The sequence below is a fragment of the Pseudorasbora parva genome, chromosome 13 (assembly GCF_024679245.1).
Source record: "Pseudorasbora parva isolate DD20220531a chromosome 13, ASM2467924v1, whole genome shotgun sequence".
Taxonomy (NCBI): domain Eukaryota; kingdom Metazoa; phylum Chordata; class Actinopteri; order Cypriniformes; family Gobionidae; genus Pseudorasbora; species Pseudorasbora parva.
This window is the reverse complement of record NC_090184.1, coordinates 37,114,816-37,129,667: the sequence shown is the minus strand read 5'-3', so window position 1 is coordinate 37,129,667 and position 14,852 is coordinate 37,114,816. Positions and strand designations below refer to the sequence as shown.

At 37.3% G+C, this 14,852-nt stretch overlaps 1 protein-coding gene across 8 annotated transcripts in view; it reads right to left on the bottom strand.

Moving 5' to 3' along the window:
* The window catches only part of dab2ipa (DAB2 interacting protein a), a 122,330-nt gene that overhangs the window by 32,629 nt on the left and 74,849 nt on the right, over positions 1-14,852 (bottom strand). For 5 of the 8 annotated variants that reach the window (XM_067414254.1, XM_067414257.1, XM_067414259.1 and 2 more), the window contains 3 exons: positions 5,827-5,983; positions 1,333-1,431; positions 545-1,099 (listed from right to left, as the gene is read on the bottom strand). In XM_067414254.1, coding sequence (XP_067270355.1) covers positions 545-1,099; positions 1,333-1,431; positions 5,827-5,983 — 811 coding nt within the window. Of the gene's footprint in view, positions 1-544; positions 1,100-1,332; positions 1,432-5,826; positions 5,984-11,644; positions 12,108-14,852 lie in introns of those variants that run through there. The other 3 variants (XM_067414256.1, XM_067414262.1, XM_067414258.1) reach the window with 2 other exon arrangements.

Here is a 14,852-nt window from a genome sequence, read left to right as displayed (position 1 = left end):
GTTAATAACACTATTTAATATCAACAACAGTAGACTGCATTTTACATTGTTTGTATTTGATTTTTATGCTATGTTTTGCTTAGGGAGGAGGGAAAACGCACCGCTGTGAAAGTAGAGGAAATTGAGCTGGACGGCATGCGGCAGTGGCACAATAATCATTTTGCCTCGATTATCTTGTTTTCATAATCGTCGGAGGCCAAAATCGAAATTGAAAATATGATTAATCGCACAGTCCTACTTTGCACCCGATTTTAATTCTGCTATGTGACTCATTTACAAGTAGCAACTTAATTTAAGCCTGGAAATATTCTTGGGTTTAGCAAAAACTGGATGTGAGTGTATAGATGATTATGGAATGGATGATAGTACTCAAAACAACAAAATGTGTCAATTCAGAGGTGGATCAATCAGTTTTCTTTGAAATAATGTGAAATGATGAATCACATTAAGAGCAGGAATGTGCATTCATAAAGAAAATGAGGGTCAATTTTGATTTCATGTTGACTTTAAAGAGGCATAAAGGCATACAATGCAATTGTCTTACCTTGGCCTTGCCTGTGCTTTGTAAGATATGGACAAGTGCACAAGCCATCTCTTCCTTGTTCTTCACGCTTAGAGCTGGCTCCAGCACCGAGCACATTAACATATAATTGTTAGTAATATACTCTGCAAACTCCTTGTACTGCTCCATGGGAAGGATGCTCATGCTCTGATATCGGGATTTCATTCGGACCATAGGTCCCGGACTCTTTCCTTTGTTGGGATTCGGCGTGCTCACGGAATACCATTTTTCCACAAACTGCCGCCCGGTGACTGCCGCTATGGGGATATTGACCAGGCCCACGTAATTATTTTTGTCCTTCTTTTTCTTTTTGTCTGTTTCCTTGTAAAGATGCACGGTGATACTCTTGACTGAGGGCAGGTTGTTGAACTCAAAGTGTTCGCCCCAGAAAACATTGTCCGTTTTGAGTTTGCAGGTAGTCCGTGCATATAAAGTGTCATCCAGACAGAGTTCACAGAAGTATTTTTTCTTTGCCGGCAAGTCCTTGGCTTCGATTATCCAACATTTCAGCATGTTTTCTACCCGACGGGTGTTATCCTGTGGAACATGAAAAAAGAAGACAATGCATGTTTCAGTGACCTCTGCAAGCTATGGAAAGGAATTAGATAGCCCCCATGTGTATTTTAAAAAGTTAGGCCAGGTCAATGCAGAGAAGTCGATCAGAAACAGTCAATAAGTGAGACAGGATATATGAAAAAGTAACATGCTGACTGGCTTAAGCCTCATCTTGTCTAGAATTACACAGGATTCAGATGAATCATCCAGTTTACCTTGTTGGGATGCACAGCACGTCTCAAATTCTCCATCCATTTGTCTCTCTCGGCAGCCGACCGACATGAGAAGCATTTGCTTCCTGTTGAAGTAGTTACCTGCAATTACAGATTACAATTATCAAATTTGCAGATAAGCACATGAAGGGAGCTAGAAAGGAATGTAATGCAGATCAGTGAGATGGTGGACATGAGAAGAGAGCTCTACAGCACTCAATCAATGAAGCGTTTCCCAAGAGTGGGGAACAATTCTATTTGAAAAATGAAAAAAAAAAAAAACTCAAATAGCCCAATCAGACAGAATGCACTTAAATCAAATGTATTTGCAGGATCAGATGCCATATCAGAGAAAAGAGATACAAGGAGAGGCCTTTTCCAAATATTCTTTTCATATCAAAAATTAATTCTGCAAAGGCCATCTGTTCACAGTCACACCATCCAGGTGTGTATGTTCATGTTTGAATGAAGAGAGATGAATTCACAAAATTGTTGCAATACCTTTGCATGCTGCATTTCAGAAAATAAATAAATAAATCAAAACAAGGTGTTATCTGCGTCAGACTTATTTTGTATTTTAATATTCATTTAAATTATATTTAAAAATAAATATCTAAGATTACAAAATAAATATTAAATACAAATTCTTTAATATTTAAAAAGATAAAACAAGTAATATTTAAGTAATATATTAATTTTAATTATACTAGAAATATTATACTAGAACTAAAAATGATTCAATTAAAAACACAAAACAATCAAGTAATTGCGAAATCAAGTGATATTTAAATTTAAATTATATTTCAAGTAAATATTTAAATAAAGTAATTGCAAAATGTAATACAATTTGTTACATCCTCGTTTGATTTGTGGGCATATTTTCTTTCCTCTCTCTCTCGTTTCTCTCCTTTGCTCCAGGTTCCGGCCGCTAATTACCCGCGAAAGAGGATTGGCTCCCCTGTTGGCATCACATCATTTAAAAATGCGTTTCTGTGCAAAACAAGGAGAAGCGGCTGTGTGTTCTGCCGGGAGGACGCGTTTGTGTCAGCGTCCCTCCGAACTACTGTAAAGTTGTGAAACAGCCTGGTGCTTGCTTAACGTTATTCCACCTGTTTTTGCCTTTGTCTTTTGTAATTGTTTCTTATTGTATCTGTATTAGAAGGTAATCAGTAAATAGAAAAACGTCACTACCCTGAAGGAGTTTTTCTTTCTTTTTATTAATATTCTGTCCGTATTAAAAGGTAATCTAAAAATAGAATAATGGCACTTTTTAGAAGCCTATTTCTTTAAGAATATTTTATCCTGGTTTGAAATAGATAGGGAAATAGGGAAGTGAAATGTATTTCTGTTTTACTTTGTTAGGATATGGTGGCGTTTAAAAAAAACAGCTAGTTTCTGCATGTAAATAGCGAATCTGCCATGGTGCAAGTGCAACTGGCTTTTTAAAGGGAATGAGAGATGCCGACTGATTGGTTTATTGCAGGTTAAGCCCAAAACACACCCACGACTCATTAAGGGACTAGGTACAACCCTGTTGGACCATCCACCTGGCATGCCGACCATTTTTTCCGTTGTTAGCAAAAGTGGATTCGACAACGCCCTGAGTGCACCTGTGTCATGCTCTTCAGACCATTCGACTCACCCTCCCTGACTTCTCTTGTAAAGCGCCCACTGTGACGTACTATGTAAAACAAGACATACTTAACAGTCAAGTTGTGAACTGAGCAGGCTACTGCAAAAGACTTGGTGCTAAACAGCCTAAAAATATATATTTTTCGATCAGATTTAAGACCTCACCTTAAAATTTCCTCACCTAGCAGAAAAATACAAATATTTAAGAGTTTTATTGGCCTTAAAATCTGGAGATTTTAATTTTAGACTTTTAAAGGTGTCATGAATTGGCTTTTAAAAAAATCTATATGCTATCTGAGGTCAACGAATGACGTTGGTGTGGTTTTTACATTCAAAAACATCATAACTAATAAGTAATAGGCTATTTTTTACCCTTGTTTTGAGGCTCTCTCCTGAATGCTGGGTTTTGATGGCTGTGACGCACTGGAGACTTGGAAGTAAACGCCCACGGCTAGGATTGGATAAGATTTGCATATTTAATGAGCTTCTGCTCTCCTGTTAGTTCAATTCACATGAGGGAGGGATTGTTTTGAAAGCGGCAACCGGAATGATTCTCTCGACCACAGGGCTCGTAAACGTCTTTATCTAATAAACACTTTGATTGTCTTTATCATCCACCTACGATTGATTATTATTGTTGTATTACATAGCCGCCATGATCGGTCAATATAAGCACAAACCGCGCGCCCTTCAAATGTCAAGTCAAGAGAGAGTGACCAGCGCAGAACAAGAAAGGAATATAATGAGATTCATCGGCCTGCCGAAGGGCTTTTGTTTTGGTAGCCCGTCTGGAAAACACACAGCCCTGGGACGTTGAGCTTTGCGAGCCCTGGCCCATACGTGTCTGAGTCCAGCGTGCGAAAGGTATGTTCTGTTAGACACGTACACATAAGCAAAACGATCTATAACAATGCAATACTATTAAAAAAATGCGTGATGACACATAGATGTGGTACACAATTGTTTTCTGGGCCTGGTGTCTATAAAAGCTTTTCTTCGACAAACAAGGAAGTTTTCAGCTCTGAAACTTACAGGATATTATTATATTACCATGACCTTTTATATATCAAAAGCTCAAGGAAAAGTTGATTTCTCAATTCATCACCCCTTTAAGATTTTTTAATGCCCCGCTGGAACCCTGGTAAAGTCACTTCATTCTTAGTAATATATTCAATTGTAGTCCAATTCAATATATCATTTTGACTGTTATAACTCTAGTTTATATCCTAAATGACTGTATAAACAGAGCAAACAACATAGTCCATAATGGACCTCTGGCTGACCCTTACAGAACTCCTACTAACTTTGAGTGTCTCATTCTTTCCAGCTGGCATCTGGTTCAGTGTAACAGTCATCGACTCCATGTGAACTGGCCTATTGAAACTCACCTCTAGTGAGCAGAGAGAGAATGAGAGATGTTCAGACAGATAGGACAGACTTGCTCACACCCTCTCGGGCAGGGGATGCAAAGAGACAGGAAGGCGCTTCTGGTGTTAAGATCTACATGCAGATGCATGATTCATTTTTTATACTGTCACCTGGGGCATTGACATCATTTCAGTGAGGGGGGCAGAAATGTCAAGTGTAATACCATTTTTTCCCTAGACTTTTGTCTAACTAACAGATTTGTTTTTTGCTCAATCTCTTGCTTTTAATTGGCTAAGAAAATCAACCACAATGCTGAAGAATAACCAAGAATTTGTATAATATTGTATAATATTTTTCCTAATGACAATTGTATGATTGGTTTATGTACTAAAAACACTTTTTTTTCAAACTTTTATCACAGAATAAAGGCAGAAAATATATGGTATAGTTTCTATACTGTAATAAATGCTAGGTCAATTAGCAATGCATTATGCTTACATTTTATTGTTATGAAAATACCCTGAGGTGACTTGAAAACACACATAAACTATATATTGTCGCAATTGTGTATTTATTGTTTTTAGGTTCCATTCGTCAAAATGTTTCTGCTTTTTATTCAGCTAAAGCGCTAGCTGGATGCTTTGTCCATATAAGGGATTTTCTTGGAAAATCACAAGTTATAACTTCTATGGGTCTGTTTTGGATTTTCTGCGAGAGAACGCCCTCCAGCTTCCAGTATGAATGAAATATGCGTTGTATGAGAGTGTTCAGAGCTCCATACGGTTCACAACACCTAATTTTGGATAATAAAACGTCAGGTCATGCATAGACTATCTTGTCTCTTTGAATTTAAATTAGATTTATTCACATTGGTCTGAAAAACCAACTTTTAATAAAAGTGTGTGTGTGTGTGTGTGTGTGTGTATTCTATGACCATGACTGTCACCCTAATTGAGAATTATTTTTGTGTCAGCAAAGATAAATCCTAAATAGATTATAGTTAAATTATTTTTTATCTAAAAAAACGCATTGTTCCTCAAGAAATTTTGAAGTACAGTATTTAGCTATTTTTAAACAGTAGCATGACTGTAGTTTAATTACTTCAAATTGTGATTAGATTGGAGCTTGACAGCCCATGGAGCAGCATGAACATCCTTCAAAATTCCTCCTTTTGTGCTCCACAGAATGCAGATGTCCGATGAGATGTTCTTTGTCTGGACCCTTTGACCTTGTAATTATGTAACCATCTGGTTTAAGTGAGCCTTCCCTGTAGCACACGTGAAAATCATCCAGTAACATGACCCGTGGCCCCTGAATGATTTAAGCTAGATAGCGCTGCTATTTTCAGCTAACTATTTGATCTCAGCTAATGGCCTTGATTAAGTTTTAATGGGCCTTTGCTGTGTGCTATTTTGAGACTTGTCGGACATTAAAAGTCCTTTTCACAATTAATACAGAGCTGTGGCTTCAGCAGGGCTGCAAGATCAGCCGACTCACCTCAAAGCAGAAATCCTGTCCCAGGATGCTGCTGTGCACAGGTTTGATGAGCACTTCTTCCTCCATACTGAGATCTAGAGCTTCTACTGCACTGCTGGGGCTGAGCAACGACTCGTGAGACCGCGATTCCTTCAGCCTCGGCATCAGATGGGATCTACTGGAGTGAAACAGGAAGAGAGGAACACAGACATCAGGGTTAGGTTTCTTAAAAGCATTCAAAAGGGTCAAATAGCCATTTGTAGTTCATTAGAAGTGAGATGTGAACTGAATCTAGTGAGCTCAGCATGAGCCGCTGACTAATCGTGCTCAGCGGTTCTGCTGCATCGCACACAAAAGCCAAAGCTTCCAGGCCTCGTCATGATATACAGTATCTGGAAAAGATCAGAGGGGCGGCAGCCTGGTAAATTATGAGGCTATGAGGCATTTTCAGCAAGTTGAAATTAGCCATCAAAAAGCAGCGTCGCTTAATTGGAAGTGAGGTGTCTCTCACATAGGAAGAGGAAAACAAAGTTCGCCCTCCAGGTGGTTGACCTTCGCTTGGATGGGACTGTTTGAACAAACCACTGAGGGCATGTTGAGCTGACTAATACTGCCACAAAAAGGAAAAGTAACACACATACACCATTTAAAAGGTGAAAAGGAAGTGTTTCCTGAAAGTGTGACTTGTCTTGTTTCCTTAGGAAAGAACATGTTGTATTGATGGACAGACAGATTCAGATATATCACTTAGACTAATCACTGAAATGATTTTAAATGCTTTATTAATGTACAGTATGATAAATTTATATTCTTTCTGAGATGTTAAGATTAGAAATATAATATACATGTAAAACAGGGAAAATGAGCACTGTCAAAGGGTGTTCTGGTTATATTCATGTTTTTGAGTTGATCATTTTCAGTTAGCTGTGTTCAGTCATGTTTTCTGTTTTGTCATGTATTTCCTGTGACTCCTTACCCTCATGTGATCCTGCCATGTGCTCCCTTGTCTTGTGCTCTCATTGATTTATTGGTTAATCATTGTTCACAGGTGCCCCTTGTCGTTTCTTTAGCCAATTGATGCGTCCCAATTCGCCTACTTAGGGTGCGTCTCAATCAGCTCCCTAGTTCAGTAATCAGGACACTGATCAGGGAGTCAGCCCACTGACCTATGTCCTGATCAGTGCCCTGATTACTGAACTAGGGAGCTGATTGAGACGCACCCTTATACTACAACCTAAAAGTATGTACTCTTTTTATGAAGAAAAAGTACATACTTTTGAGTGTGTAGCAGAAAAGTATGCAAGCTTTGGGATATACTACTTCGTAATCTTTAACGGACTTGGTCGCTTAGTTACGTCCAATCCCATCACGTTTAACTGCCCTGTCAATCATGGTCATATTCGTCCCAGTTAAAATCCTCCACATTCAGTTTAATCTCCTGAAGTATCTGAGAGAAAGCCACACGTTGATTTGCCGTGTGAGTCTTTAATGCAGACTCTCCTCATGTGTTTGCAGTTTTAATATAATGATGCGTTTAAAAGTTAATGGCCAAATGTATCATTACAAAAGTTCACAATGCTGCTGCAGGTGCAATTTTATGTGGACAACACTGAAAACATATATTTTCGTCAGGTTAAATACTGATAATTGATCACTCAAACCTTTATCTAAACCTCTCTACTTAACCGTCAGACTCGCACATCCGTTTGTAGTTTTTTAACACTTTTTATTCGTGTTTGTAGTTCTAATCGAATCCACATCAAACTCGCAATGGGTTGTGGGCAATATAAGCTGTTAAGAGTGTGTGTTGATCCACACTTCGAATTCTGACCAGAAAAAGTAGACCATCCAGGTATTTTAGAATACTCTTTTCAGCATACTATGGTTTGAGATATACTAATTCTATTTTTCGAATACTAGTTAGTATGGATAGTACGCGAATTGGGCCGCAGGGCATGTGTACTTAAGCCCTCATGTTCTCCGTGTGTCTTTGTCTGATATTGTGTTTGATAACTTACTGTGCTGGTGAATTTTATGGTTTGCCATGGCAAGTCAAGCCATTGTTTTGCCAAGTCTTTGTTTTATGTTTATGATTTTGAGTTTAATAAAGAGACTGCGCTTGGTTTCTTCAACTTGCCTCGCAGTGGACTAATGTTACAAGCACAAACAATTAAATATAAATATCGATTGATATGATACCGTTATAAAAAAAAGTCCAATACTGATGTAGTTCCAATATATTGTGTATCTAGTATTCAATAAAACAGGATTGCTCTTTCCTGCAGTCCTGAAATGTAGTAGACTGAATCTATTATTGTGACATGTTCGTGCTATACATCACTGAATTATAACAACCACAAATCTCATCCTGCCAGTCCTGCCAATTACGGTAAGGTGCAGTACAGCCCAGAAAGGAGGAAAATGTGCAACCAAATAGATTTTCTTTTTTCTCACAAGTGCTTAGATAATGAGTTGAGATAACAGATGATGGAATTACACAGCCTCAGAGACACTGCTGCTAACAGAAAATAAAGATGGCAGATTCAATTACGAGGTATGAAAATGTGCAACAAGTAAAAACTCCCTTGTAAAATCTCAAAAAAGGCCCATATACCTAACAGTCAGAATAGGGTATAAAGAATTTAACAAGAAATATAGATATTTTTCTGAAGCATGTACAGAGCATCAGTCAAGTCATCAGTAAAACTCATCTCAGTCAAATCTCACAGGAAGGTGACCACTTTATCTTCCTGTTCATCTGTTCATTTTTCCTGACATGAAAGAGATAAGTCAAGCAAGTGCTTCTCTGGTCCGGTGTACATTTATTAGTTTGATGGATGACACACTGCGGACCAGAGGCTGATATTAAAACTTGTGTAACGTCCCTCTAGCGACTCTGCCAGAGGTGTCAGCAAATCCACAAATGACCTGAGGCGTACATATGTTTGCTCCAAACATTGACTAAAATGACAAGGAAACTTACTTTATGCATTGACAGAATGATCGATAAGTGTGCAACACAGCTGGAAAAATATAATTCATAAAAAGAACAATTTCTATAGACCCTTTTAGTTACATATATAATATGAATAATACATATATAAATATTATTTTATTATATATATTTTTAAGTGATTATAGCACAGGAAATAATGGACGGATAGATGCTAAATGTTGCATCCATTATTTCCTGTGCTATAAGTGACAATAGCAGAGAGAAAAATAATGGATGGCTAAATGTTGCGAGCTTGCATCATCTGCATGACCAGCACCACAGGAAGCATTCAAGGAGGTATAATCAGTGAAAATCACCTATTAGGCATTCACACCATTAAATGATGCAAAGGTCAAGTAGACAGCTGCATGGGGACAAATTTGTTCTATTTGACATTGCATGGGCTCTACTAATCAGAGGGCTGGTGATGACTCATAGGAAATGGTCTTTGGAGCAGTGATTTACACAGCTTCATTGTGTGTGTGTGTGTGTGTTTGTATATATTTTTAAGTTGTTCCCTAATTATCCCTAAAAACTAACCCTACCCCTACAAATAACCATGACCGAAAACACATTTTTACATTTACAAAAAAAACATCCCAGGGAACAAAAAAATGTCCCACAAAGTACCTGAACCACACACGCACACGCGCATGCGCACGCGCACACGCGCACACACACGACTGGATCACAATCTTTGTGGGAATTCAACATATATGTAATGGTTTTTATACCATACAAACTACACATTCTATCCCCCTACACTGCCCCTGCCCCTAAACCTACCCATCACAGGAAACATTCTGCATTTTTTTAAAACATCATCCTGTATGTTTTACAAGCCTTTTGAAAAGTGGCGACCGCTGGCTGGTCCTCACAACGTAATCTCAGGTTTTACCATCCTTATAGGGGTATTTGGTCCCCACAATGTAATAAAAACAAGGGCACACACACACACACACACCACTGAAAAAAGTGTGTTGGATTTACATGACTTAATTGTGTACATTGGTCCCACATTAATCAATTAATTAAACAGATTAGTTAAACAGAATTTGTTCATGTAACTTCAACATCATGGAATGAATACATTTTAAGTGACCCAATTAGTCTCAAAGTGAATTTTATATGGCTCTCTGACATGATTCAGGCATTCAATTTAATATATTACTTCCTCCACTTCTATATCATATACTTTAATGTTACACAATTAAATTCTGCACTACTAGTTTACAAACTTTTAGCTAATTGCACACATTAGCATCTTAAATGCTAAGCATTAAAAGCTCCTTCTGCGAAGCTGTTATGACATTTGTTAAATTAGTCCACAGCTTAAGCAAATGCTCCACTCTTCTCAACAATGGTAACCCACTGTAATATAAATGGTTTTAATAATTACAACATAATTGTAATATTAAAAACTTTTAAACACAATCAAGTCTCCCCTTTTTCTCATTTTGCTCACAATACATAAAAAAACACTTTGACATAAATTTACAGAAAATGTTCCACTCTTCTCCACAGCAGTAACCAACTATAGCCTAATTTAAATTGTTCTAATAATTACAACATAATTAAATATTAAAAACAATTAAACGCAATCAAGTCTCCCCTTTTCTCATCTGGCTCAAAATACATAAAAAAACACTTTTGCATAAATTTACTTTATGGCTTGATTTAGCCATATGCAAAGCATACTGTGAACTAATAAGCCCCGCCCAGTTTCAGTTAATGCAACACAAATCATTCATGTAATCTCAACACAAGCAGATGAAGTAAACTTCAATTTGACTTATATTTAAGTGGACTGAACACAATCAAATTAAGTTAGGACAAAATGTATAGCAATTGTTTTGCTTTGGCTCATTTTAATTAAGCAATTTGTAATATTTTTTTCCAGTGTTGTATTTGTGGTTTATGGAGACTACATAGGCATAATGGTTTTTATACTGTACAAACTGTATATCCTATCCCCTTACACTAAACCTACCCATCACACAACATTTTTGCCATATTATGAATTTCAGTATGTTCAGTTTAGTATGTTTTAATCCATTTGGTTTACTGGTAACACTTTACAGTAATTAATGTATTAACTGACATGAACTAGCCATGAGCAATATATTTTTACTGTATTTTTGTTAATCTTTGTTAACATTAGTTAATAAAAATACACATGTTTGTTCATTTTACTTCATGTTACAGTGTATAAACTAACGTTAACAAATAACATTTTAAATTTTAATAATGTATTAGTAAATTATGAAATATTTATATTAACAAAGATTAATAAATGCTGTAGAAGTGCAGTTCATTTTTACTTCAGGTTATCTAATGTTAACGAATGTTAAATAATGAAGCCTTGTTGTAAAGTGTTACCAGTTTACCTGTGTCCTTGTAAAACACACACACACACACACACACACACACACACACACACACACACACACACACACACACACACACACACACACACACACACACACACACACACACACACACACACACACACACACACACGGACCGGACTGAATATGGAACTTTTAGGGAACTGATACTTTATTGCAGTATTCATCTTTCTATCTACATCATGATCAAAAACCAAAATAACCACTAGGTATTCAGACAAAAAAAAGCTCTGTTCTGGGTGGCCAATACAAAAATATGTTTGGCACGGCATGAAACAGACACAACAAACTCTATTGCAGGTTACTGAAAAACATGTCAACATCCCAGCCTTCTGTTAATCCCAGCAAACCCAGTGTCAATAACAAGACTTTTCACTAGAACCGCAGCCATCAAGATTAGAAAAACAGGAAGAAGCAAAACATTTCCCAAACTTACTTTTTACTATTCTGATTCAGCATGGTCCCAGAGCAAAACAAAATAAGTCCAGAGGCTGCGAGAGAAGTGCGCCCGTGCAGTGATTATCCTTGATTTTTCTGCAAGATATCAGATGCCAAGTCTTGGAAACCGTGTTCGCTGTACAGCGATCTGCCTAAAACATTTAGAGAGAGGGAGTGCCTTGGTCTCCAAGCACCCTAGGGAACAATCTGTTGCATCTTGAACACACCCAAATCCATTTTCAAGGATTTCTATTTTAAAAAAATGCTGCTCTCGCTTTCAGAGCAGGGATTTATGGATTGTTACTGCAGTTCTTGTCGGGTTTAGATGGAATGTTAAGCTCTAAAATGATTAAAAGACACATAATTGTTGTATGAATTACATAATTAAAGGTTATAAAACCATAAGCAATCAGCAATTGAAAGTCTCCGCTGTATCACTGCACTACAACGCCTTATAAAAATGATGACACTAAACAGCCAATTATTAAAAAAAAGTTCTTGGAAATAGGTTTCTTTTTAAGTACGTCTTCATGAGCTAATAATAAGGAAGGAAGGATAGACAGCAGCAGATTGTGGACTCCGCAGACCTCGCATGCTGTAATTAAATTCATGTTGTGGAGTGCAGCCTGCCGTCTGCTCTAAGATTGTGTCCTATATCTGTGGTTGACTGTGTGCTGCGTACTCCGCCTCCGAAGGTTCCCACACTCCCCGACAGGAAGCAGTCCTCCCTCGAGATCTCTGCTCCAAATAGGAAATGACTGCCAAGGAAACCAGCAATACAAGCAAGATTTTTAAGCGAATGACAATGGCTCGGTAACCCTGGCATACAGTGCCGTTAAATGAAAACTTAAACTTGGCCTGTAGCGCAACTGGGAAATACAACTACAGTAATGTTTTACAAGAGAAGCTGCACTGCATTCATTCTTATGTATTATTTTGTAGAACGTGTGCATGGAGTACTTTTTAAAAAGAATGCGTCTGCTCTTCCTCTATTACTATTATCCCTCCACAAGGTCACCCACACACACCCACAAACCTTGGTGTGAGCAAGGTTTTTCTTTTGAAAGAAATTCATACTTTATTCAGCAAGGATGCATTAAATTGATCGACAGTAACAGTAAAGACATTTATAAATGTTAAAATATTTATAACAATTTTTTTTTTATAATTTGGTGTCTAGTAGCCTTATTTTAATGAGAATTTGACCAAAATTTCCAAAGCTTTTTTACATATTGAAGCTCAATTCAATGAGTAAACTGTTACTTACACTCAAGTATGTTTTTAGAGATATATAATTGTGACTTACTTTGGCGAGTACACAATGACAAACCATTCATATTATCCATTATCTCATAATGGCAATAAATACACAAGCTACACATGAAAACAAAGTAATAAAATATCCTTAGCGTGAACTAGACCAGCCAGCTCATGTTATTCCCATATAACCTCTCATTTTATAATCAGAAAAATTAGGAGCTCAATGAACAAAGTAATTATTCAGCATCCCATAATACACTGATACACAGCTTATTACTGCATTTCAACAGCTGTGTTTGTGTTCACAAATGAATAGTTACATAATCTCAGCACTATTGATGGGGTCACTCCTAAAACCAACAAGCCTCTTTTCAAAGAAGCTTATTCGGGTGATGCTTGGGGCATGGAAAATAAATTAGTTTTTTTTTGGAGAAAGTTGGAGATAAACAAAACAAATGTGCTGAACATTTAATTTAAACCAGTTTCTCTATACCCTCATTGTTATATTTGTGGTGTGGACTTTTCTTACAATTCTTTTATATTAAGAATTATTTTTTTATTTTTGTAATTTTGGTTATCATCCTTAGTGAGAATGGGCATTAACAAGAATTTAGCCTATTAAAAATGCATGTATAAATACAAAATAATTAGAACTATATGGTATTGGATAAATACAGCATGTCACACTGCTGTCACATGTTTGACATGTCAACCTCTGTATTTCTCTAGTCAATTTTACCAGCCACAACCTGAACAGGCAGAAATCACTGAAGCTCTAAAATGGTTGTGTGAAAGGAGGCAATTAAAATGGAACGATATTCCTGCACTAACCTTGGTGAGTATTAATCTGTTATGTGACAAGGTTTTTAAAAAATAGTCATGAATTTTGAGGGCCCTTAAAAATCCTTCACTCAACTTCTGATAACGGCTTTGAATTCACGCAAGTGCTAAACCTTGCACCTAATGAAGTCGTTAACAGATATCTAAGAAAAAGTTGAATATGAATATTTTTGTCCTCGACATTGCACATTCACACTACGAATAACACATTTTTCTTCTAGTTATACAATAATCTGATAATACAACAAAAAGTTGTAAATTTGATTATTAACTTACATTATAAGGGATATCATTCAGGAAATCGTAAAATTGATAGTTTTGAGTCTTAATTGGATGAGCCATTATAAAACTCAGCCAAATATAAACCGTGAGCTCACATTGTATATTAATGCGCAAATCTACATTTATAGCACCTCTTTATGGTTTAGAGCAGCAAATACCTAGCCTGACAAGCCAGACCCACATCAAGATGTTTGGTCTGGAAACTCACCACTGACAGGGCTCAATCCGAGGGGCGGGATAAACGGTTGTCTTTCAAACTCCCTCTGCACGCGATAGGATAGCGCTACCACCAACCAGAGCAACGAAGGTGAAACAGAGCTTGTTGATAGATTAAACATTCACCGTATCCGGTCGAAAAAACTCCGAACACATCTTCCCTTTTTAAGAATGACTTCAGTGCCGTTCTTTGTTCTTTTCTCAGAGAAAAGCTTAACTCCAAGTCTTCCAGAGTCGCGGTCAAAGCTGATTCGAAAGACCGCCGCCGTTCGCCAGTTTCTGTGTTTACTAGAAGCACGCAAACGCAACTTGGCCGTCATCATTATGGCCCCGCCCACCGACTCTATACCCTATGTTATTGGCCCGACCAGAGTTTGGGGAATACAGCTCTGAAGGGTATTGAGAGTTGCTAGACGACACTCGCGGGAAGATTAAATTTGCAGCCGCTAGGGTGCGTCTAGATTTCTAGGCTAGCAAATATCGCAACGACTTGGTGGAAAAAGGGCGATTCTGAATCGGTAACATCTATGTCAAGTTATTATTATTTGCAACTGTTAATCTAATACTAATAAATAAATAACTACTTCATGAACATTGCCGTTTTTTGC